Source organism: Alosa pseudoharengus, unplaced genomic scaffold, assembly GCF_046254945.1.
Source record: "Alosa pseudoharengus isolate Yale_2024_CS ecotype anadromous, Long Island Sound unplaced genomic scaffold, YU_APseudo_1.1 YU_APseudo_1.1_scf_12, whole genome shotgun sequence".
NCBI classification, from domain to species: Eukaryota; Metazoa; Chordata; class Actinopteri; order Clupeiformes; family Clupeidae; genus Alosa; species Alosa pseudoharengus.
Window position 1 is genome coordinate 17,583,790 of NW_027468587.1, and position 23,374 is coordinate 17,607,163.

The 23,374-nt window shown below is 42.1% G+C and overlaps 1 protein-coding gene across 1 annotated transcript; it reads right to left on the bottom strand.

Moving 5' to 3' along the window:
• Positions 1–1,127: 1,127 nt before the first annotated feature.
• On the bottom strand, positions 1,128–17,380 carry sall3a (spalt-like transcription factor 3a). The gene is made up of 4 exons (XM_076280320.1): positions 15,971–17,380; positions 3,296–6,490; positions 2,761–3,095; positions 1,128–2,424 (listed from the first exon to the last, which is right to left on the bottom strand). Exons 1-4 carry the CDS (start codon positions 16,050–16,052, stop codon positions 1,981–1,983), a joined length of 4,056 nt encoding a protein of 1,351 aa, XP_076136435.1. The 5' UTR covers positions 16,053–17,380; the 3' UTR covers positions 1,128–1,980.
• Positions 17,381–23,374: the final 5,994 nt, after the last annotated feature.

Consider the following 23,374-nt stretch of genomic DNA (forward strand, 5'->3'; position numbering starts at 1 on the left):
TCAAGGGACAAACCTTTCTGAATAGGAAATATGTTTCAAGCAAGATGATGTGAAGCCTTTCTACTTGTTTAATTGTAAAATAACAAGGGAGCAGACCTGTAGAAAAATGCAGATAGAAATGCAAGGGGTCTGAGAATTCAGATTTTTTAAGCCATTTTCTTCTTTTCATTTGGAGAGATGGTGTAGGGTAAGCCAAGAGGACAATGCATCTATGTTATAAAATATCCTCAGAAACAGATGACTACATGAATACACACACTAGCTTATAGTGTATTTGTTATTCAGTGAGACTTTGCACAAGTCCTCACCTCTATTCTTGCCTTGTCCCTGCTCACTCTCTTAAGACTGCTGTCCAAAGAACCGATGCTCGGAATTCTGCTCACATGTGACCAACATAAAGTAATTTATTTGCTCCTCTTTTGCAAAGTGCTCAACATCGAGGTAAGCTGTGGCCCAGAAACACTGGAGCAAATTAGATTAAGTTGTTACTATAGAGAGTTCCACATTTCCACCACTTGTAGTCATCTCAGCATCTGCTAAAGCGATGACTGAAAAAAAGAAATATTCACAAAACTCCCAAGGGTTGTCAAGAAGAATAGCATCACAGGACACACACACACACACAAGCGCACGCACACGCACACACACACATACAGTACACACGTCCTGTTCTCTCATTTTATTTGAATAGGATTTGATGGAGCGACTGAGACCCAGAGCCTGATGGTGAGCAAAGGTATCATCATAACGCTGCCCACGGCTCAAAGTCCAGAGGGACTCTGCACAGAACACAATAAAAACATAGAGTGATAGCTCAATCAAAAAACATTAATGGAATTGTACAGACAAAAACCTTTTTTCCGCTAAAAAGTGCATTCACGATCATGACAAATATGCTCGACTTCAGATGTCCTTTTTTATCATGTCTTACAAAATATGCATACTAGTTATTTTATACACAATAATATCTGAGGATAGTCTTTTTTTCTTCTTCTTTTCTTTTTTACAAAGGTTAAAAGCAGGTTTTGTGGGAACTAGCAGCTTTAGATATCTCAGCTTCCTCTCTGTGTACCTGGCCTCTTACACATATCTATGCTAGATATCCAAATAAAACTTCACAATGTGTGTTTATTGGTCAAATGAACTGCCATTTTACCTTTATTGAAAGATATATCCATAATAGAAGTCTGAAGTTTAGAAAAAAGGACCAATAAAATGGGGGTGATGGGGAGGGGGCATTAAATATATTTTCTTATACCCGCTTTTTTGTCAATATAAATACTAAAGACACTGGACATTAATATAAGACAATGCCAAGAGACTAAATGTAAAGATTAAAATAGTTCAAACTTTTTTTTCAAGTTTCTACTTCATGAGAAAAAAAGTATTAGGCGAGCACTAAAACAAAGTCACTTCAATTTCACCTGTTTCACTCCCTTGTGTCAAATATCATTTAACAAAACAAATATCATTTAAGGAACTGGATGTTCAGAGTCAGACAGTCTATACACAATTAGGTCAGTCTAGTAGATCTCAGTGTTCACCCCTCCAAAACTTGCTCATATCAACTGAGTCAGCATAGCATTATCATTGTAATCATCTTCTTCTTCATCATCATCCTCAATATTAAGATTATTATCAATATTATCTTTTTTTTACTTTTTTTGGGAAAATAATCCTCAAAAGCAGTCAAACATACTGATAGGAACCAAATAAGTACCATGCAAATCTTGCAAGACAACAGATTCTCAAACAAGAGACAAAGTTTCTTCATGAGTGAATTAGGAGGGATGGGAAAAAGGTAAATACCTCTAATCAATACTGAATACTATTGTTCCAAAAACCAAACAGAAAAAGGTAATCTGTACATAATATAGTACATAATCAAACTGGATTAAACTGGATTAACAGTTACTTTTCCACATTTTGAGACAGTCTCAGTCTTTCTGCTTGCATTTTTTCCTGCCTTAAAGTCTTTCATTAATTGATCCCAATCTCTTTATTGTCCTCAATAAATCTTGAAAAGGGGCGTCCAGCCCCCACCTCTAGGCTGGCTTTCTCTAGACCAGTCATAGGGGGGCTACTGCCGGTATGTGCCCTGTCCATGCCTCCCGACATGCCCCCTGACATGCTCCCCAGTGAGGGGATACCACCACCACCTAAACTGACAGGCAGTTGGGGGATACCTCCATTCTGGATGACAGAGATCTCATTGTTCTTCATGGCCAGGCCATTGCTGATGGCAGCCGCATACTGGTTCCAAAATCCTGGGTCCACATTCATGGCCCGTGCCGCCAGATCCTTCTGGAACATTTCACTGAACTTCATGGCGTCACCACCCAAAAGGGCCATGGGGTTTTCAACCGAAAGACGACGCCCTCTCCTGGCTGGGGCATTGTTCCACATATGTGTGCCCATATGGACCTGCAGCAACAACAAAAAAACATCAATTAGCATTTAAATTTGAGTTAAAATTGATATAAATATAATATTTTTTTTAATTAAACTCTATGCATAAAACAAAATCATATGTTAATGAAATATGTAATAATAATAATAATAATAATAATAATGCCAGTTTTAATTCTATAAATCGTAATGTGTAAGTACAGGTATTATTATTATTATTATTATTATTATTATTATTATTATTATTATTATTATTAGTAACAGATTATTTAAAAAAACATGTGCATGCACTACTTTAACATTTGAAATTAATGTAAATGACTTTGAAATCGAATTGATTTGAATAAGTACCTTCAAGTTTCCCTTGGTGGTGAATGCCCTTCCACAGATGGAGCACACAAAGGGCTTCTCTCCAGTGTGAGTGCGCTCGTGGATCTGCAAAGCGCTGGCCGACGAGAAATTCTTCCCACAAGAATGGCAGTTGTGCTGCTTGGGGGTGCGGCGGGGTGGAGGTGGAGCCAGCATGGGTGTGAGGTTGGAGCTCATCACTGTCTGGGGTGCAGCGGCGGGTACCTGGATGCCCATGGGCATGTGGGGACCTTCGCTTAGTGAGGACGGTTTGCTGTGGCCGTTCATCTCCAGTTTGATCATGTTGGGTGCAGTGACCATGCCGGGACTGCTAAAACCTGTAATACACAATTGAGGTTAAGATGTTAATAAACAAACACATTGATCAATTTAATTGATTTTGATGATTATTTCATATAATTTTTGAAGAAGACACCAACACAAGATTTAATCCCCAGGGGCCAAAAAAATGTAGGTTAAGCTATGTGTACATGCCCTGCTGCCATTGAAACATAATTATTTAGACATGTTAAATTACCTCTGTCTCTGCCTAAGAAGAGCATGCTGAACTGATGTTCCTCTTTGATAAAGTGCCTTCCAGGCTGGGTTGCAGTTAGGTCCAGGGCTCCATTGTTCTCTGCTGCAGAAGCTGGGGAAGGCGTTTCAGATTTTTCAGATTTCACCGTGGCTGTGGCAGACCCACTCTCCTGTCCCTGTCCCTGACCCTGTCCCTGACCCTCCTCTGCTGGAGCTCCAGTGTTGTTTGTTGTGCCTGGGGACTTGGAACGGTGGCTCTCGGATTGGCTGTGAGTCGGCGAGAGAGCTCGCATGGAGCCAGACGACTCGGACAAGGCTGGACTCCCCACACTGTGGTTTTCGAGGTCGCCTCCAGCCGAAAATGAGTCGTGGTTGAAGCAGTCGTTCTCGCCCCCGAAGCCGATCCCGTTCTCCATGGGTTTCTGTCCAAAAGAACGAGTCATGTTTACAGTGGAGTCGATCATCTTCATCTGGTTCTCCAAGGCGGCAATACTGGAGATGACGGAGATTGGGGGAGAGCTTCCTGGAGACATCTCTGATGAGTGCATGAGGGGTTTGGTTGGATCAATTTCCCCATCTTTCAGATCAGCCTCATCTTCCATAGCCTGCTCCATTTCATCAATGAGATCATCGTCATAGTTGCTCATGGCATCAAGGCTCCTCTCATCAAATGACAGATCAGTGTCCATGTCCTGAAATCCCTCTGGTAGGGGAGTGTTTGGAATGTGTCCTCCCATGTGCATTCGGATGTGCTGCTGAAGCACAACGGCGTTAGTGAACTTTTTCTGGCAGATGGGGCAAGAGTGCTGGACACGAAGTGGGGGTTTGGATCTGTGAACCCCAAAGTGTGTTTTTAGGTTGCCCTTGGTGGTGAATGCGCGGCCACAAATCTTGCATTTGAAGGGTCTCTCTCCAGTATGGATGCGGTAGTGCATCTTCAGGGCACTCTGGCAACTGAGCACTCGGTGGCAGATGACACACTGGTTGGGATCCGTCATCTTTTTGTCAATGTTCTCCACTAGCTGCTGCAGCTTTGAGGTTTCTGAGGTTTGCATAGAGTCCAGGAGCCCCCCAAAAGGAAACTTGGCTTTGAACTGGTCGGACATCATAGGGAGAGAAGGGTGGGAGGTCGAGGTGGGAGGAGTCGTGGGGTTGGTGTTCTGAGTAGTGGCTGTGGTCATGGTGACAGTTGCCGAGATCGCGACCTGGGTCACAGAGGTTGTGTTGCTGTTAGTGGTCTCCCCTGGCCTTGTGGTGCAGTTGGGCGGCAGATGAACTCCCTCAGGTTTCAGAACAGGAGATGCGTCAATCCCGGCAGTGTTGTTGGGCCGAGGTGACTCAGAAGTGCGGGACATACTGGCCTCAGAATTGAGCAGATTAGGAGACAGAGAAGCACACTCACTGGATGGTGGAGATGGCCTTTGAGGTGATCTGCTTAAAGGGGTAAGACTTGGAGAATCACCGTAGCCACTCATCATGCTAGGGAGGGTTGGTGGGAGCTGGAGGCCAACAGAGGTTGGTATTGTGGGAAGGACAGGTTTGCTGTCCAGCCAAGTGGTGACTGGTTTCTCTGGAGGAAGCGACATGCCATATGGGATGCCTGAGCTGGTGGGCACATTGTCCAGGTACTCTGGAACTGGATACGGGTTCATTTGAATGTGGGGATATTTTTCTTTATGCCTCTGGAAGTGGACCTTGAGGTTGCCCTTTGTCGAGAAGCGGTTGCCACATATGTTGCACTTGAACGGCCTTTCACCAGTGTGTGAGCGCAGGTGAATTTGAAGAGCGCTGTCACTGCCAAAGACCTTGGCGCAGAACCTACATTTGTGTTTGAAGAAAGGATCATCAGAGCTAGGCTTGGTGTCAAACACAGACACGTTCGGCGGCTTGCCCTTACGATGCTTCATCATAGCCGACAGGGGATCGAGGGCATTAGCCGTGGCTGCGATGCTAGCAAGTGGGTTGGGGAATATGACGCTACTTGAGGAACTGTGAGGTATCAGAGGCATGTTTGAGATACTGGAGGATGAACTCAAGAGGCTGCCGTGGGTCAAGGTTGGGGGACTAGAGGAGTTCCTAGGTAGGGTGACACTGCTGGTAATGCCACCTAATGCTCCAGCACTGCTGCTGCTGATGCTGCTTGTGTTACAAATTGTGCTTGGGGGCAGTAAAGAGGACACCACATTGCTGCTCGATGGAGGGAACGAAGAGTTGGTGGACGTGCTGTTGGACAGCCCAGCACTGGCCAGCGGGCCTCCTGCCTGGGTGGCATGGTTAAGGGGACCCTCGAGAACGGATGTTAGCGATGCAGGGCCCGGGCCGTTCAGCGTTGCTGGGACCCTGACTGGCAGTTGGTGCACCGGAGGTGTTATGAAGTTGTGGAGCTGCAGCTGACTAGGCAGCGCTGGGATGCAGGAGGAGGAGGCCACTCCCTGGGATGCTGAGCCGGCGCTGTGGTGTGAAGCATGGTGGCCGAGGGCTGGCTGACTGGAGGGCTGCCTGTTCATCAGTGCCACTTGGTTCCGGATCTGCTCAATGAGCTGGAGCTGGTGGATCTGCTGCTGCTGCAGGGCCATCAACTGGTCCAGGATCATGGGAATGGCCATGGTGGAGACACCTCCCGCCAAGGCCCCTCCTCTGAAGCTCTGCGAGAACTGGGCCACAGCCACACGAGTGCTCTGCAATGTCTCCAGGGTGACATTTGTGCTGGGCATGCCATAGCTTCCAGTCCCCGAGGGCTGGACAGCATCATCAATCTGAGGTAGGGGGGCGTCGGGCTCGGCTGAAGCATCCTGGTCCTCTGGGTCCACCGCAGGCTTCTCTGGGGACATTTCCACCTCCATGGGCTCGTCGTCTTTCTCCATTGTAGCTGCTCCCCTCTCCAGCATCATCTCCGCCCCATCGTCCCCCTCGGCTGGGGTCTGGCTGCCCTCCCCGGCCTCCTCACTGTCTGCAGGGTCGCTGGGGCAGCTGGGGACGGGCGAGGGCTCCCCAGGGTACTCCAGGGAGGGGTCTGGAGTGGCCTCGTTCTCATTCACAATCAGCACCAGAGGGTTCTTGGTGCAGGTTTTCAAGTGCTCGCAGAAGTCGGACCATTTGAAGAACTCCGCGCAGCATTTCTCGCACACATGAGTCTCCTCGCTGCCGCTGCGACTCTCGTTCCCACTGTCTGCATCCTCCAGGACTTCACCTGGGACTGAGAGAGGGTAAGAGAGGAGGGGAGAGGGGTGGGGGGGGGGGGGTGGGGTGGGTGAAAGAAAGAAAAAATAGAATACATGAATAAATAATCCAAAGGCATTCAGTGAAGTTTCACAACCACTCTGCAAAGATTTAACCTTTAATTCTTTTTTTTTTAACCATTGCCAAAATCAATATTCTTTTTTATCAGAACAAATTGCCCTACTTCACCAATTCTCCAGACCCAGTTTTGCGCATTCTACCCAACTCTCTATAGCCAGCTAATAATTTTCTTTGTGTAATCCATCAAATTATGAGGGCCTATCAATTGTGGATACTGCCTCTTAATGAAATTCCATAGACGCTATTGATTTCCAATATTTTCATACAATTCACAGCTGCCTTGCCAGTTGAGTACAAATCAGGCCTTTGATGGCCCTATTAGGATTCCCCTCTGCTATCAAGCCCCCTTATTTCCACCTGAATTTCAAATGCCTGAACCTCTTCATTTAGCATTGCTAAAGTAATATATAACCTCTGCATTTAAACAAGCTGACCGGTTTAACCTTTAGCAAATTCCACACAATTATTCAGCCTCGAGATAGAAATAGCATGACTCTCAATAGGTTTAAGGCTGTAACAAATTGTTTTTTTTTGTCTAGGGTGTCTTTATCATTTGTGAATGATGAGTGAAAATCTTTAGTTGTATTCATAGCTTGGCATTTTCAAATGATAAAAAAATGTATCTTTCTTTTAACTTTTTTTCCCTTTCTTTCAGAATGTAACCCAACAAATTATATGCTTGTGCCATAGCAGCAATGTCCTTGATTAGTTATATATGTTTAATCACATTTGTAAGAAGCCACTTCTTCCTCTGCATATTGCCATTCTGAGCAAAGATGACAAACATGTTCACAAAGCAAAGGCCTTATTAACACCTCATCAACCAATCCTCTCCATATCTATGGATATGCCCAGTTGAAATAGGCCCTTTCTATGGAAATGTGTGTGTGTGCACGTTTGTGTGGGGGTAGAGTGTGTGTGTGTATGTGTGTGTGTGTGTGTGTGTGAGAGAGAGAGAGAGAGAGAGAGAGAGAGAGAGAAAGAAAGAGAGAGAGAAAGAGACTTGTGTGTTTACTGGGAGTTTAATACGAATTACTCCTGTTTTCTTGTATGGAAAACAACATGACTGCTTTACTTCAGAGACCTTCTCAAATCTGACCTTAAATCAGTAGACATAATTAGACCTTTAGGAAAACATGTTGAGATAAACTCTTACTTTCAGGGTTGTAGTTTTCAGGTTCATTTTTACACTTAAGTTGATGTATGGTCCCTTGCCTTGCTTTTTACACTATAAACATAATGGATTTTTCTGTTCTTGCTGTAGGTGTCTTCTTATAATAGCTCATTTGTATCTCAAAAGTTATCTGAAATAATATATGCAATTCATGCAAAGTCAAACACCATGCTGTATTGTAAAGAATAATACAAGGCAAACCTGTTCTCAATACCAAAAAGATAAATAAATAAACAGCAACAGCAAATTCACAAATCCTCACCCTAAAATGTTTGCATCAGATAATGTCAAACATTCATAATCAAACACACTTCTTTCATGCACTCTTCACTACTGTGTGTGAAAGCTTCTGCATGACGTTTGTTCTAGAATGTTCTAAGGACAGAGAGCATGGTGCATAGAGTTCTTGCCCTTTGCGTCAGTCATTCTGGAGAGGCCACGGGACGTTTACTCGTCTCTGCGTCTCATCTAAATGAGTCATTAGTGAAGGAATTCATCACTCTTTCTGTAATTCCTCGCCAAAGGGGCGACTCGACCATCAGGGTCCGATTTCTTTAACTTAATTAATAATCAACAAAAAGGCTTTTGGAGAGGGCTATCCGCTCATCCTGCCTACCCAGAGGGAAGGGCTGACGCCACAGCCGGCCGTTATTTGGTTTTTTTTTTTTTTATTTATCTCCATACAGTGTGACAAAGACATCCATGTCCACATGCAAAGAATTGACTTGAAGCCAAAAGTAATGAAAGAAAGGGAGAAAACGACATGAAAAGATTTAAGCTATCTTTTGTTGGTTTCTTCTTTCTCTTTTTTGCCTCATTGGCTCACTGCTGAAGGCTTTGGCTTTGTTTATTTCTTTTTTCAAAAGCTCCCGCTCCCACAAAGCTATTTTTCTAAGAACTACTAACACGTGTGGAGCAAAGAAAATCAAAAGGGGTCTGTGTTGCCATATCTTAAGGTGATAGGTCATATGGAAATCACACAGAATTATAATCGATTAACTGAGAGGCTGTAGGTTATCTCTTTACACTGTTTTTTATATATAATTTCAGTAACAGGAACTACATAAAATAATTCAAGCACACACATGCTAATTAAGCAGTAATGTAATTTCATTATGATGTTGTTCTTTTTAAATTAAATCAATCTATCACACAACATAATTAACCAACTTTGCTGTCTAGATGGAATATTTTATTGTATCATGTACTCATCATGTATAATGTATTAAAAGCATTCAGAGTTCCCTATATCCTCACACAATTTAGAATATTCACCTTTTAACTTCACAAAAAAAAGATTTGTTGTATCTTGTATGGAACATGGAACATTGTTGTGATGGCATGTAAATTTACATTTTGTCATTTGATTTGTTTAATTAATTAACCTTAATAGGCTAGAATTGAAAATATTAGTAAAGCACCTAATCCATTTGTATGGGCTGTATATCAAATGTGGGGCAAAAAGGCCTGAAAGAACACAAAAAAGAGAGTGGAGGGGAGGGATGGAGGAAAAAGGGAAAAAGAGAAAGGTGTAGAAAGAAAAGTGGAGGAAGAGAAAGAGAGGGTGCAAGAATAGAAAGACTAGAGAAAGGTAGTGATAGAGAGAGAGAGAGAGGGAGACAGAAAGAAAGAGAAAGGGAAGGAGAAAGCAACAGACGAGAAGCGGCATATTGATTCTTCTATAGCATAGGAAAGGAAGGCATTAAAAAATCCAATGCGTTTTTCATTCCTTTAAGAGTCTTCCTTTACTCAAATGCAAATATGAAGCTCAAGCGAATCAATAGAGGGATTGTAGACTTTGAATCATTGTATCCGCTATCTTGGTGAGCAATCTTTGGCATGCTAACTGAGACCGCTAATCTGACATATTATATCAGATAAAGTATTCATGCTCTCCACTGATTCACTGAAAGCCACAGAGCAATGTATTGAGCAGAGTATCGAGCAATTACAAACACTCCATTCTTAACCATTTCCATATTCATTTGAGACACCACACGCACACACACACACACATACAGTACACACACACATATCAACACACACACATATCAACACACAGGGGGGAAACACTCAGACAATCACATTCAGGTACCCACAAATGCTGACCCACTTAATGAGAAATTCCAGAAGATCACACCGTTTCTGTTCACTTGGGAACATTCTTCAAAGAATGGGCTGTTTTTTTTTTTAAAGACACATAACTCAACTCCACGGCTATGAGGCCATCTTTCTTTTAAGGTTTATGCCCCTGAGATCTCCAGGGGCTTGTCACTCTGTGGTCTGTCGCTAGAGTGCTGTTTTAGGCTCACAAAGACATCTTTTATGACATCACATGCTTTTGTGGCGCAGCGTGCCACAAGGTGGCCTGGTGTGCGCCCTCCTCGCAAAGCGCCAAATTTGTTGCATTTGTAGCACAACCACCCCTTTCAAAAAGTGCATTCTTTTTTAAGAGTTGGGATGACTTCAAAATGAAGAAAGAGGGGATGAACTGCCATAGACAGCCATAGACTGAGCCTAAATAGAGGGGTGGTGGTGGTGTGTGTGTGTGTGTGTGTGGGGGGGGGGGGGGTGCTGGAGGGGAGCATACAAGGATGCCTGCTGTGTTTAACAATGTTGCGGAATTCCTGTGCGAATGACACTTTTTTTCCATAGCATTTTCTTCTTCACTTCTATCCTATTTTTATTTCTTTGGCTTCTTCCTTTTCTCTCCCTCTCTATCTCTCTTACTGCCCCCCCCCCCCCTCCTACTTCCCAACTTTGTAAAGGCCACCCTGTTAAGAGAGCAGCCATCATCGTCTCTGCCTGCTTACAAATGAGGAGGTGATGTGAGCTGCGTCCGCCAAACCTGGCCTCACACTGCGGCCTACCCGCCAACACCAATGCCAGTGCTGCCCTCCATCCCCCCAAACACTCCCCACCACCCAGCAGCCATCAGTTCTCCTCTCTACACCTGCAGCACTATCCCTCAGAAGCTTTCTCTCTCTCTCTCTCTCTCTCTCTCTCTCTCTCTCTCTCTCTCTCTCTCTCTCGCTCTCGTGCTTTCCCAAGCCCCGACCCTTATGCAGAGTGGTACAGTAACGACTCTATATTCCCGTAAACAGTGAGGTCTTTGTCACTGTGTGCAGATGCGCTAGCAGCCAAAACATTAACGATTTGTTTGTGCAGGCCAGGCAATACAGTATTCAATGACGGCATTTTGTCCGGCAGTGCGCATCGTGTTCGTTGTCCCGCTTTCAATGGGGACCTCATATTTATGTGCGCCTGACTTCCAAGCTGTTATCTGCACAACATATATATTCTGAATCCCGAGGAAAAAAGTAGAAAAGATAGGACAAAAACATGACAGAAAAAAGCAGAGAGAAAAATTGAAAGAAGGAAAGAATGAAAAGCCAACCTCCTCTCCAGGACATCTTTGGCATAGCTATGTGGGTGGTCTGTTAGACCTCCAACCAAATGGTGTGAGTGGATTAAAACAAAAGCCAAACTACACGCAGAAGCCAGGGGAAGTGGGAGGCACCAGTGTTGTCTCTGGTTAGCCAAAGAGATTCTTTCTTTCCCTTTCGTTCATTTCATCCACTCATCTTTATCTTCCTTTTTCATGTTTGTTTTCTTGTCTATCTCAGTCTGTCTCACTATAGCTTAGTTCTTGTTTCACATAAATACCTTACAATCTCTTACACTTTGTATACAGACAGTGCATCAAATGTTTTAAAAACATTTGTAAAAATACTAAATGTTTTAAATTCATATTCTAACAGCCAAAAACAATATTTCCTTTTTGAAATAACAAATAAATAAATAAATTGTAGGAATGGTCGTCGTGTCTCAATAATCGCTGTCTGTCTGTCTGTCTGTGTGTACACACAAGCAAGAGACAGCGCAAGAGAGGGAGAGATGTCCATCTGTCTATCTTTCTGTGTATGTTTATGAGTGAGTGTATACACATGTATTTGAATTTGTTTTCTTGCATGTGACTGTCTCTTCCCGCATCTGCCTGTCTGTGTGTGTGTGTGTGTGTGTGTGTGTGTGTGTGTGTGTCCAGGCGTGTGTGTATGCGTCTGTGGGTGTTGTGAGATTCCTGCCCGCCCTGTGCAGTCCTGCTGGGGGTTGGAGAGCTCACAGGAGGCTTAGGAGTGTCTGACCGGGGAGGAAGCAGCGGCGGCAAGATGAAAGCCCGTCAATGTTAACACTTTCTAGGACAACTGCTCGAGCCACACTGCCAAGGTCAATGGCACAGATGTACTAATTGTATTATGGGCTTGACATCCACTGGCAGCCTCTGACAGGGCCAAATAGGCAAAGGTTAAGTCAGCAGGGTGTACAAAGCGCTCCCAACCACCCACCCTAAGGGGCAATGGAGGAAAGGTGCCCTGGGGCAGACTCGGAGGGGTGGGGGGGGGGGTGGCTGATGGGGGTCTGGCGGGGGCAGGGGAGGGAGGGAGGAGAGACAAACGCTTGTTGGCACCACGTGTGATTCCCCACCCTCTCATGAACGCTGCACAAAAGAGACCTAATCACTACATTGGAAAACAATGCGGGCATTGGTTACTTATAAATCCGTGCTAACGTCTGAACATCGCGCATGTGTGTGTGTGTGTGTGTGTTGTGTGTGTGTGTGTGTGTGTGTGTGTGTGTGTGTGTGTGTATGTGTGTGTGTGTGTGTGTCCGTATGTGTGTCCGTATGTGTGTGTGTGCGTGTGCAAGAGTGTATCTGTTGGAAGATGAGAGCAGTTTAAAAAGCAGCATAGTGTTGTTTAACAAAAGACACTTAGTCCTTTTTAAATGGCAATTGCTACCAAACGGCTGTTATATATTGCATTAAAAATATCAATACCGTAATAGAATATGCGGATATGTTAGTTTACGTATGTATACTTATGTAAGAGTGTGTAAAATGAGAGTCAGATTGGACAAGATAAATATTCAATTGAAATTCAATGACTGAGTGTGTAAATATGTCACTGCTGTTAGTAAACTATTAAGGTTCTTGTCATTTTATGAATTACAGTAAAATTATGTAAATAGTTTATAGTACTGTAATTATAGTAATATTATTTAATGATTAATAATTACCAATGGTGCATTAGTTTTCCAGCTTCAGTATATTGATAAGAGAATGCTATAACAGAGAGAATCGTGAACCGTGAGGTAATACTGTAATACCACAGTAAGGAAAGGTCTTGAAATATGTGTGTGTGTGTGTGTGTGTGTGTGTGTGTGTGTGTGTGTGTGTGTGTGTGTGTGTGTGTGTGTGTGTGTGTGTGTGTGCGTGTTTGTAAGAGAGTGTGTGTGTCAGAGAGTGAGAGTGAGAGAGAGTGAAAGAAAATGTATGTGTGTGTGTGTGCAAACAAACTATATGGTATATAACTCACTGTGTGTGTGTGTCTGTGTGTGTATGTGTAGTTGTATGCATGTCACTGATGGTATGTGTATGTATGTGTCTGTGTTCGCAGCATGTGACTGTGAGGACATTTTTCTGCTTGTCTCCGTGTTCAAATGTGTGTGTGTGTCGGACTGAATATATATTTGCATTTACATGTGTGATTGTGTCTGGGAGTATGGGCTTGTGTGGGATTGAAGGTATATACTGTATGACTATATGGCTTGTTTAAATGCCAGGGCATGTTTCTTTTCAACTCTATCAATATATGATCTTTGCATCTCAAGTGTAGCTTGTATTTCTGTCACCTTGCATAATACAAGATTTTTTTTTAAATGATATGGTAAGGTAGGCTCAATTTATTATATAGAATTAAAATTCACTGCAGCCTCGTATCAACCCTTTTTGAAAATATAAAATCACATTTTCATTCTCTAAAATCATTCTCTCCACTCTGATTGTGTCACATACTGTTTACACACACAGTTACAGTGTAACAGGGCGCCATTTTAAAATGTGCATCTGCATCAAAAGTGGCATCCTGACTTCCATACAAATAATAGAATTCAAAATTATAATCACCACACTACATGTGGATGTTTGTACAAAACCCAATAATAATGCAACAATTTAAAGACAAGTCACCCTGTTAGAAACAAAAGGTAAACCCATCCAGAACAGTTTGCCCTGAGCCACATGTTTGGCTGGTTGTAAACATGTCAATTGAGTGGTATTCTATTTAGTTTATGTGGATTATTCTCTAGTCTGTATCAGATGAAAATGATTAGGTCAAACATGGCTGACCCTTAGCTATGGCTACAGAGGCTTCTTGGGGAGGGATGATTCGGGAACATTTATCTTGATATACAGTATAATGTTTCAAAAGGATGAATGCTTCTTCCAGTTCACTCATGTGCTATGACCTTATATCAGAGGTAATTACACCAGTTTTAGGAGAAATAATTCTCAATGTCAGTGATCTTAAGAGGGACTGAATGGTCACACTAAAGCAATCACTGCAGACGCAGACCTCAGATTCCGCTTTCCAACATCAACGTACCTACAGTACCATTACCACTATACCTAAGACACAACTATTCTCATTTAACAGCTATTGCTGCGAACATTCATTTATATGCCTGGTCGTCAGGGTATTTCGCCCCCAACATATATAACACCAAAGTGTTGAAACGACTTGATTATTTTAGTGACATAAGTGACATAAGACATAAGATTATTTTAGTGACATAAGTGACATAAGAACTACATAAATGTTTGTGCGTGACATATAGCTAAGCATGTCCATATATTTTCTTAAATACAACTCTACTGCGTGCCCACATACCGTTTCTGATAGTGCAGCCAAGGTAGGAAGGAATTGCCAAACAACACTCGTAAATGTTTAAAGAATAATGACTGATAACATAGGCTAACGCAAATTTAAGCGAGGCAAAATACAACGCAAAAATGTTTAAATTTACTTGACTATGTTTCAACTATCAGTGGAGGTTATTCACCCCATGAAGACGGATCAGAGTTTCCCAATGACACAACAATCGCGCTGACACTGAACAGGGAGCGTTTGGCTTGGCTGGAGCAACATATAGGAAACAACAGAGTGTGAAAATTATATGGGCTGCATCAAACCAAAAAACATTTCCATGACAAAAAAGCACTCTACAATTAATTGCTCCGGAATATGCCATGGTTTCTTTTAACCTCAATACAATGAGTACCACTGCACCAACGAGCTCCTGATATGAGTGGCATAACTTGTGCTCTGTTAAGTTTCAGCACTTTGCAGCATTGGCTTCGTCACACTGCTTCGCTGTAGTTCTGCTGTATTGCATCTTATCTTCTAAAAAATACTATACATTTGCCAAAAACCGTTGGTGTATTTTTCAACGTCTAAAATAACTCGTCACCATCTTCATTGTGTATATTATTCTGTGCTTAATTATTCTTAGCCTACTAATCTGTCAAGTTGTGTAATCCGTCTTTGAGTAAAATGCTGTAAATATATAGGGTAGGCTATGTGTATAAATTGATTGAATTATTTTTATATATAAGAATTCCATGGGTTTCCGACTAAGACATTTTTCCATGAGCCATCTGACCAAAATAATTCAGTTAGGTGTTGCCAAATTAAATACACAAAGAGCTGGTTGGCTACTATAAATATGTGACCCTACTTTCTGTAACACAAATTGTGATTTTCTTTAAGAGGCTTACAATAAGTGATCATCTGCTACACAATTTCTGTACTCAACACTTAAAGTCAAGAGCAACTCTACATATAAGATAAACAACCATGACTAGTTGACTGCGTCTGTTCCTGCGTCTATTTGATTTACATATTACTGACTTCAAAAAAGTGGATGACTGCATTGAACCTCTTCCTTCCAGCACTGAGATAAATAGCGAGCCTGCGTCCATTACACTGTTTCCAAGATGACTGACTTAAACTTTCAGCTTTGCAAATATGAAATGATATTCGGCTCCTGTTTTATGGACTGACATATCAGGAATAAGGAAATTAACATTAAACTCAATAACCCCTCGACCTCGTGAGTACTCTTAATAGGAGTTACTAATCTACCCAAAACAAAAGCATGTGGGAATCAAAACGAAATATGTGCAATATAAAATAATGTGTATCGAAAGTTTCCGTAGCTTATTCCACATAGACGCAAACTGAAAAGTCTCTTTCGATGTTATGTTTATAAACGAATTAAATTGAAATATTAAAGTCTGCTGACTTATTTTTTAAAGAACAAGTATCAAAACTTGACGTTTTAAAGTAGTTAAAAGTGCCTTACCATTTTCGGATATTACCCCAACAACTGAAGGGTCCTCGTCCGACTTGAGATGCTGAGGCTTCGCTTGCTTGCGACGGGACATGCTGTTAGTTCGCTGCGACTTGTTTCTGCTTTTTGCAGATACATCAGCGAGGAGCGAATGAAAAAAATGTTCACAAATAGTCGAGTTGCAAAATTACGGAAATTAGCTGGCGTTGCCGTTGTGTGGATTGCGCATGTCGGTATATAATTATGATAGTGAATAATGCATTGCGATTAATGGTGCCCGTGTGAGGCGGATTGGCTGGAGTCCAGCGGACACACTGGATATGGTAATGAGGGACGGACTTAGCAATTAGCTGGTTCACCCTCACACTATCTGTCTCTCTGCTCACTATCCACCTCCTCCAACAACACACCAAATATCGCTTAATACGCCCAGCACTCAGGGGGGTCTTCACTCGAGGAAGGTCAGCTTCTCGCCTTTTCTACTGGGGCTTTAACTCACGAGTGCTGGATACTCATTGATGCCTTGTTTTGTTTTTGTCGTATTCCATACTTCAGCCACCGTCTCAGCATACTTTCCTCTACTGCTGTAAAGACTGAGAGCAACTTGCATCAAACGCACTCATACTTTGCCATCTCTTCTCGTTTATTGTGGAGAACTTTGTGAGTCCCAGGCGTGACTGAGTTGGCTACTCTTTGATCATGTGTGTCGAGGAGTTTGCGGAGTCCTTTCTTGCTTTTGATGCTTACTGATAGAGACTTGAAGCAGGTTATCGTTTATGTAGTGAGTCTTAACTTCATCCTCTGTTGACTGAAACCCGTGCCGATGAAATTAATTCCCAGTGACACCAGAAAACAAGTGCCGTTTCAAAACTTCTGGAAATAACCAGTACTTGAAAATAATTATATGATTACTCTTCTGAATAGGCCTACTCAGTTTTGTTGATAACTTCTTCTGATTTGAATAAGCATCTGATTAAGTCCATGTGGATACGCAGAAAACAACCTACCAGTCAGTCACCAGAAATGTCTCTAAAACTTTGTTCAGAATCACAGACTCGATCGTCTGTCTTCCTCTTATCAACGTGATGCACGCATAGTCGGTCAATCGTTTGTTAAACAAAACAAGCGAAAAACGCCAGAAAAGAGCGCAACCCGATCAGCGTGCGGGTCAAGCCTCTCTGCCTTCGCCAAGTACCTCGCTCCCGGCTATAGCGTTCACCTCCGGTCGGTCTCCGTGTTCTATTCTTCCACTGGAATAGAGTTCAAACGTGATGGACGCAGAAATAGCCTGCAGTTTGATGTAAGTCTTCGTGGTTTCCGACTTCACTTGCTGATATAATGATGGTAAAACTTTGACGAGTGTTCGTGATAGATCTTTTTTTCACGAGAAGAGCGCTCATTTCACGAGAGGTCTGACGCCGCTCTCGCTGTCTACTGCTATAGTTCCGTGTGTGCAAGACTCGGCTGTGTGTGAGGGAGTTAAACCCAGGGCTTAAAGTTCAGCCCATTGCGTGGAGCGACCGCTAGGATGTACTACACCGTTGCTGTTCAAAGCAAGGGCTCATACCAATATGGACATCCCGAATATGTATGTATCTCATAAGAGTTTAGCAATTTCGAGGAAATATTTCAGTTGCTAAAAGCAAATACCCAATTACACAAAAAGACGTAGATCTGGGCTTTCATTTAACAGGAGTGAGACAGATCAATTGATGCATATGACATTCAAAATAAAATAGCAAAGAAATCAAAAGAAAAACAATTATACCTTGAATGCCTTATTTACTGCATTTTACGCATATGAGTACTACTTTCCAAAACTAAAACACGTCTTTTCATGAAGCGTTTCGATTTTACGTTATGCCGATAAACGAAGCTGCCCAGCTGCCATCTCGTTAAATGCGTGTTTACAACCTTAAAAGAACACAAGGTCGCTCACAACTACACCTGAACAGAGGAAGAAGCACCCCACAGCATCACCTAAAACCTAACATTCAGCACTGTTCAGCCCGGGCAGACGGATTTAGGCCTTGGACACAAACTGGTTTAGGTGGAATTGCTGCAAAATCGTTTTAATTGCTATTTCAGTGGTTGCCTTTGTATTTACCCATGTACAAACCAGGTTAATAACGACTGAATAATTACGAACTGTTCAGAGGATAGATGTAGTGGACTAGGAATAAGTCATCCGCACACTGTTTAAGAAACATGTATCCATATTAGTTTTTCATGAAGGAATTTATTTTTAATATTTCTAACTGTTAGTAAATGCATTTAGGCCTACGCGCAGGTGGAGCCAAACATTTACTGGAGTTCTAGATAGATCTTTCTTCTAGGTAAGCTGAACACCAAGGCAGCCTTGTCGCTAATGAGAAGACGTTATTAGGGGCAGGTTTTGTTGCAGCATATCAGTTTCTTGTGATTTTTATATCCACTATCCAGTGTTTGCTAAAATTCGCTATGTTATATCTGAATCTACTTGTAATACTTGTAATACAAAAAATGCATCATGCATAATGCATGCATGCATATTAGCAATTCATATTTTACAAAATGAAACAGTGCAACTGTTAAAAAGGAAGACGAATACAGAGTGGAATGCCTTATCTTTATGGGTTGTATATAGAATATAAAATAATATTTTTTTAATTCCTTCAACAATTTCATTATTGATAGGGTTTTCCTCCAACAAATTAAGTCAAATACCACATAATAATTGATTTAAGCACAACCCATATACTCTTTCCATAACAATTTTAATCGTCCAAGCACCTTATTTATCATATTGTTTAATACCCTGCTATCGAAAATTAAATACGTCTAAACATAACGTCGCTGCATTTCGTGCAAACTGATATAGCCACAGCGGTGCTTTCATGTTCCCGACTCTCTCCACAGCTTTCAGTGTCATATTGGAAGACTGTGACAGTGCCCGCGGTATTTATTTGCCATTGGATGAAGGAGGTCTATTCCCTAGTGGCTGCCATGTGTACTGAGAGACAGTTTCCTTGACAGCAAGGTCGTCCTACGTACAAACTTTTTTTCTCTCCCATCATCCCCCTTGAAGTTATGTCCAAAAGGCTGTTATTATCTGGTATTAATAGATGCAGCCCCGGGAAGACAAAATCAGCTATTGATAATTGCAAGGAGTATACCGCAGCTACTGTATCGATCGGCTTGTCCTCCACTCCCCTGGTATAGAGAGATAAGAAGACACACTCTTTAGTGCAATATAATTTCTTTTGACCTATCTGCTTTCTACAGACTTATGATGAATAGCCAGAGTGGCTAAAGTCCTTTATCACGAAAGTTACCCCTTGATATAATATTGATTCTTTATAACTAGCTCGGCACACAAAAATCAAACTGTCCACTTGGCCATCATCATCATCAATATCATCACAAAGGCAAGGGAATGAAGATCTGCTCCTCTTCGGCATAGGGCTTTTACAATCTCCTCTCTAATCTGTATTTCTCTGATGATGGAGAGAATGGAAAAGAGAAAAAAAGAAAAGAAAAGAAAAGACCTCTTTTAATCCAATATACACATGATCTTCCATTCTTTAAAATGAGGTAAAGTCATTAAAGGCAACATAAGAGGCTTATGAACAAATGATTACAACGCGAGTGGCTCCCGTGTTTGTTGATTGCTCTTATCCTAATGGTTATCATGACGGAGCCGAACCTTTGCTGGCTCCAGCAAGGTCTGCCACTGTCCAAATTAGGACAGTTAAATCACCAATGATCTAAACCTAATTGTCACATGGCCCCTCCCCCCAATGCGTCACGCAATTCATTAAACACCATGCAGTGCTGTCATGCAAATCCTTTCTCGTTTTTTTTTGTACATTAGCCTATTCTGTAAATTAAACATATTTTCGTATAAAACATATTCCGTAACATATACTAATGTCAGCATGCACAGAGGGGAGCAAAATCAGTTCTACAATTACATGGTCTGATTTTACTTACATTATTTTAGTTCTATGCCATGCAATGTATTCAAGGGTTAATTTGAATAGCAAGGGTGGCAATGGTCTTTGTTTTACCGACCTTACTCTGTGCAGGTATGGGAGAGTGGTGATGGGAAGAGAGAGAGAGGGGGGGGGGCGTGTAGTTTGTTGACGGGAGGGAAAAGCAGCAACATGGATTCGGTCACTTCAGCTGCAAAACCCTTTTCTCTCACAACTCCCGTGCCGACTTTCCGAGGTAAGATTTTTGCGGTGCTTTCAGGAGAGCGTGTCAGCGTTAAAAGAAACTAGGTCTGTACTCCCTTGCTAACCACCACGTGTGTAATTACATCAGATTTCATCTCCAACCCCCAGCGCTGTGCACCATGCCCGGAAGAGGCAATACAGAAGGCCAAGCCGGAGGCTAACAGTCACGACTGCGTTCTCAGGTAAAGTGATGCTCATGGTCTAATGAATGTGGATGGTCACAGAGAAGAGCTATGATATACGATGTAAGATTGCGCCTTGTGACTGAGAAATGAAGGCGTGGTACTTGCATGACACTGCTTAAAATGTAAGCTAGTGTCCTTAACATGGTTTATATAAAATATGCATGCATTATGTTCCTGTACAATTTGCATGCTTCTTCAGTTAAGTTGTAGGACAGTGTCTGAATATGAAACATCAATTTAAGTCAACATTTTTCACTTGAGTGCTCTCTCTCTCTTTCTCTCTCGCACACACACACACACTCACTCACTCACTGCCTCCAACTCAATCGTTCACTACCCTGAAGTATGCCATTATACTGTGATATAATGAGAGAACTGCTGTACCAAACATGACATCAGGTGTTACCATCAAAATGACAGCACCATCCGTTTTATTTTTATCTTTCAGTGTGTCATATGAAATGTGAATGGCATTACACAACTAGCAAAATGCATGTTAGATGATGTCCACATAAGTAATGTATCACTAAAAGATTGCTTGGTTGATTTATCATGAATCTGAAACTAATATTCATGACTAAATTAACAGCCTGGATCATATTGTCGTGTAGAAGGGAAGGGATGTGGTGTATACCATTTCATTGCAGGGTAGCCAGACACCCTATGTGGCAAAGTCCCAACACTATATCACCAGGTACCCAGCTGTACATGCAGAGGCTATACCATAGAGACCAAGGCCCCACAGTATTTAATATTTATATTTATATTTAATACGTGCACACACAAACACACACAGACACACACACACACAGACTCACACACACACACACACACACACACACACACACACACACGCACACACAAATGGCCATGCACACGTTGTCTTCACCACCCACTAGAACAGATAGACAGACAGACATAGAAACAGAATGGATGTTGACATGCCCTTGATGTCTCTCTCTCCCTCTCACATCCACATTTCTCTCTCTCTCTGTCACACACATACACACAAACACACACACACACACACACACACACACAGAGAGAGAGAGAGAGAGGGAAAGAGAAAGAGAGAGAGACCAGTTGTCAAGATTGTAACTGAGCCTAACATGCATAAGTGATGAATCTTGTAGCTGGAGCTCAACTAAGTGGCAACTGCCTGTGATACTTCTCGAGGAGTGTTTTGTCATCCTTGTACACTATTTAATTTCATTTGATTTCCTTTACATCACCATTACATATATATGCATTCATACATATTTATCAATGTGCTATTTTGACCCTGATTCCGCAATTATGAGGCGAGACTATGTTGTCAATGGTGTGAAACAGAAAGACACATTCAAAATGTATGATACAAATGCCATAAAATGAAACAGGCAGCCATTGCACTTGATGAGACAGATGAGATCTGACTTGTCCTATCAGACCTAATTGAATCAAATTGAATTCACCAATTTAATCTTTTTACTGTAATTAAGCTAGTGGCAGCAGAGTAGCTGAACAGGAAGTGTTAGGACGATGTGATACTTATCGGTCACCAAAAAGGACAATATGCTGGGTGCCATAGTGCACCATAATATCAAATTATAAAGGAAAAGAAAGAATATTTTCATCATTAGATCATGGATCAAATAATGCAAACCGGGGGATTTCAAATTATGGTCAACGGCAACTGGCAACCACAGACTTGTGATCTTGGTGGTGTGTTTTTTCTATTCTCTCCCTGGCTGGGGGACAAGCTATTGGTTTGATTGAAAGAGCCTTAAATGCAGCCGCGTGAGACTGGATGGCTGTGTGGTGGACGGTCCAGAGCTACTGTGAGCGTCTGCAATCTCACCTCTCCACTGAACCCCCTGTACTAATCTCTCCCGACAGTGGAGTCATACTCCCCATTCGACCATCCGCACACACACAGGCTACACCGTTCTCTCAGTCCTATTAGAAGTTTGTCCTCGCGTGTGATCCTCTCTGGACAGCTTGTATTTTCTGAGTGTCAGAGGTGCTTTGCTTTCTATGCAAAGTGTGAATTCTGAGTTTGAATTGTGGAGGATTTGTTGAGGTGTACATTACATTTGGGGAGGCCATCTTAATGTGAGTTGTGTGTTATGGATATATTCCAGCACATAGACATGAAACTATGAGTGTTTAATGTTCCGTATTTTTAATGCACATTGAATTTAATGCAAATATTTTCACTTTTCAATCCTGTTATGAACAACCAGTGAGACTTTTTTTGCTCTCTAATGTCTAACTTGTGCAGAGTGTGCATGTGTGTATGTGTGTGTGTTTGTCAGTTATTGTGAGCATTCTTTGCTCAGGAGCCAGACTGATAGCCTCGTCACTTGGACTGTTCATCCCTTGTGATGTGCACATAGTCTTCCTCTCATTCCCTCCCTCTATCTCCCTCTACCAAAGTGGCCAATGGACAGAGAGCAAGAAAGAGAGAGAGAGAGAGAGAGAGAGAGAGAATGGCCAAAATAATTTATCGGAGTGAACGGCCCTCCATACAATGAGAAAGGGTCCTGTGCCATGCCTGCGACAGGATGAGTAGATAGGTATGAATAAAAGGAGGCTGGCTTGAAGACTCAAGAAGGTTTTTGTATTGTGTGTTATCTTAGAGCAGTGCAGGGACCTGGTCAGTAGCCGAGCTGGACGACGGGGAGTCAGAATGTCTTCAGAAGTCTCTCATTAAGAATAATGGTAATAAGCCTGGTCCTTTAAGACTGTTACCTATAATGTAAGAACTGCATATGTGTGTGGCGTGTTCATCTTACATCACAGTCCTTAGAAATAGTTTTGCTTTGATTATGTGGCCATTAGATGGTTATTTGACAAAAAATGTTTTTGTTTTTTTTTCTAATCTTCTGGACAAGCCATTAAGTATAAACTGTCAAATTCAAATGTAAACATGTCTGATGAAAATTCTAGTGGGACTCACTCAAGTGAAATGCAGATGGCAATGGCAACTGTAACACAGTAGAACACAATATACTGAGTTCAAATTAACGATG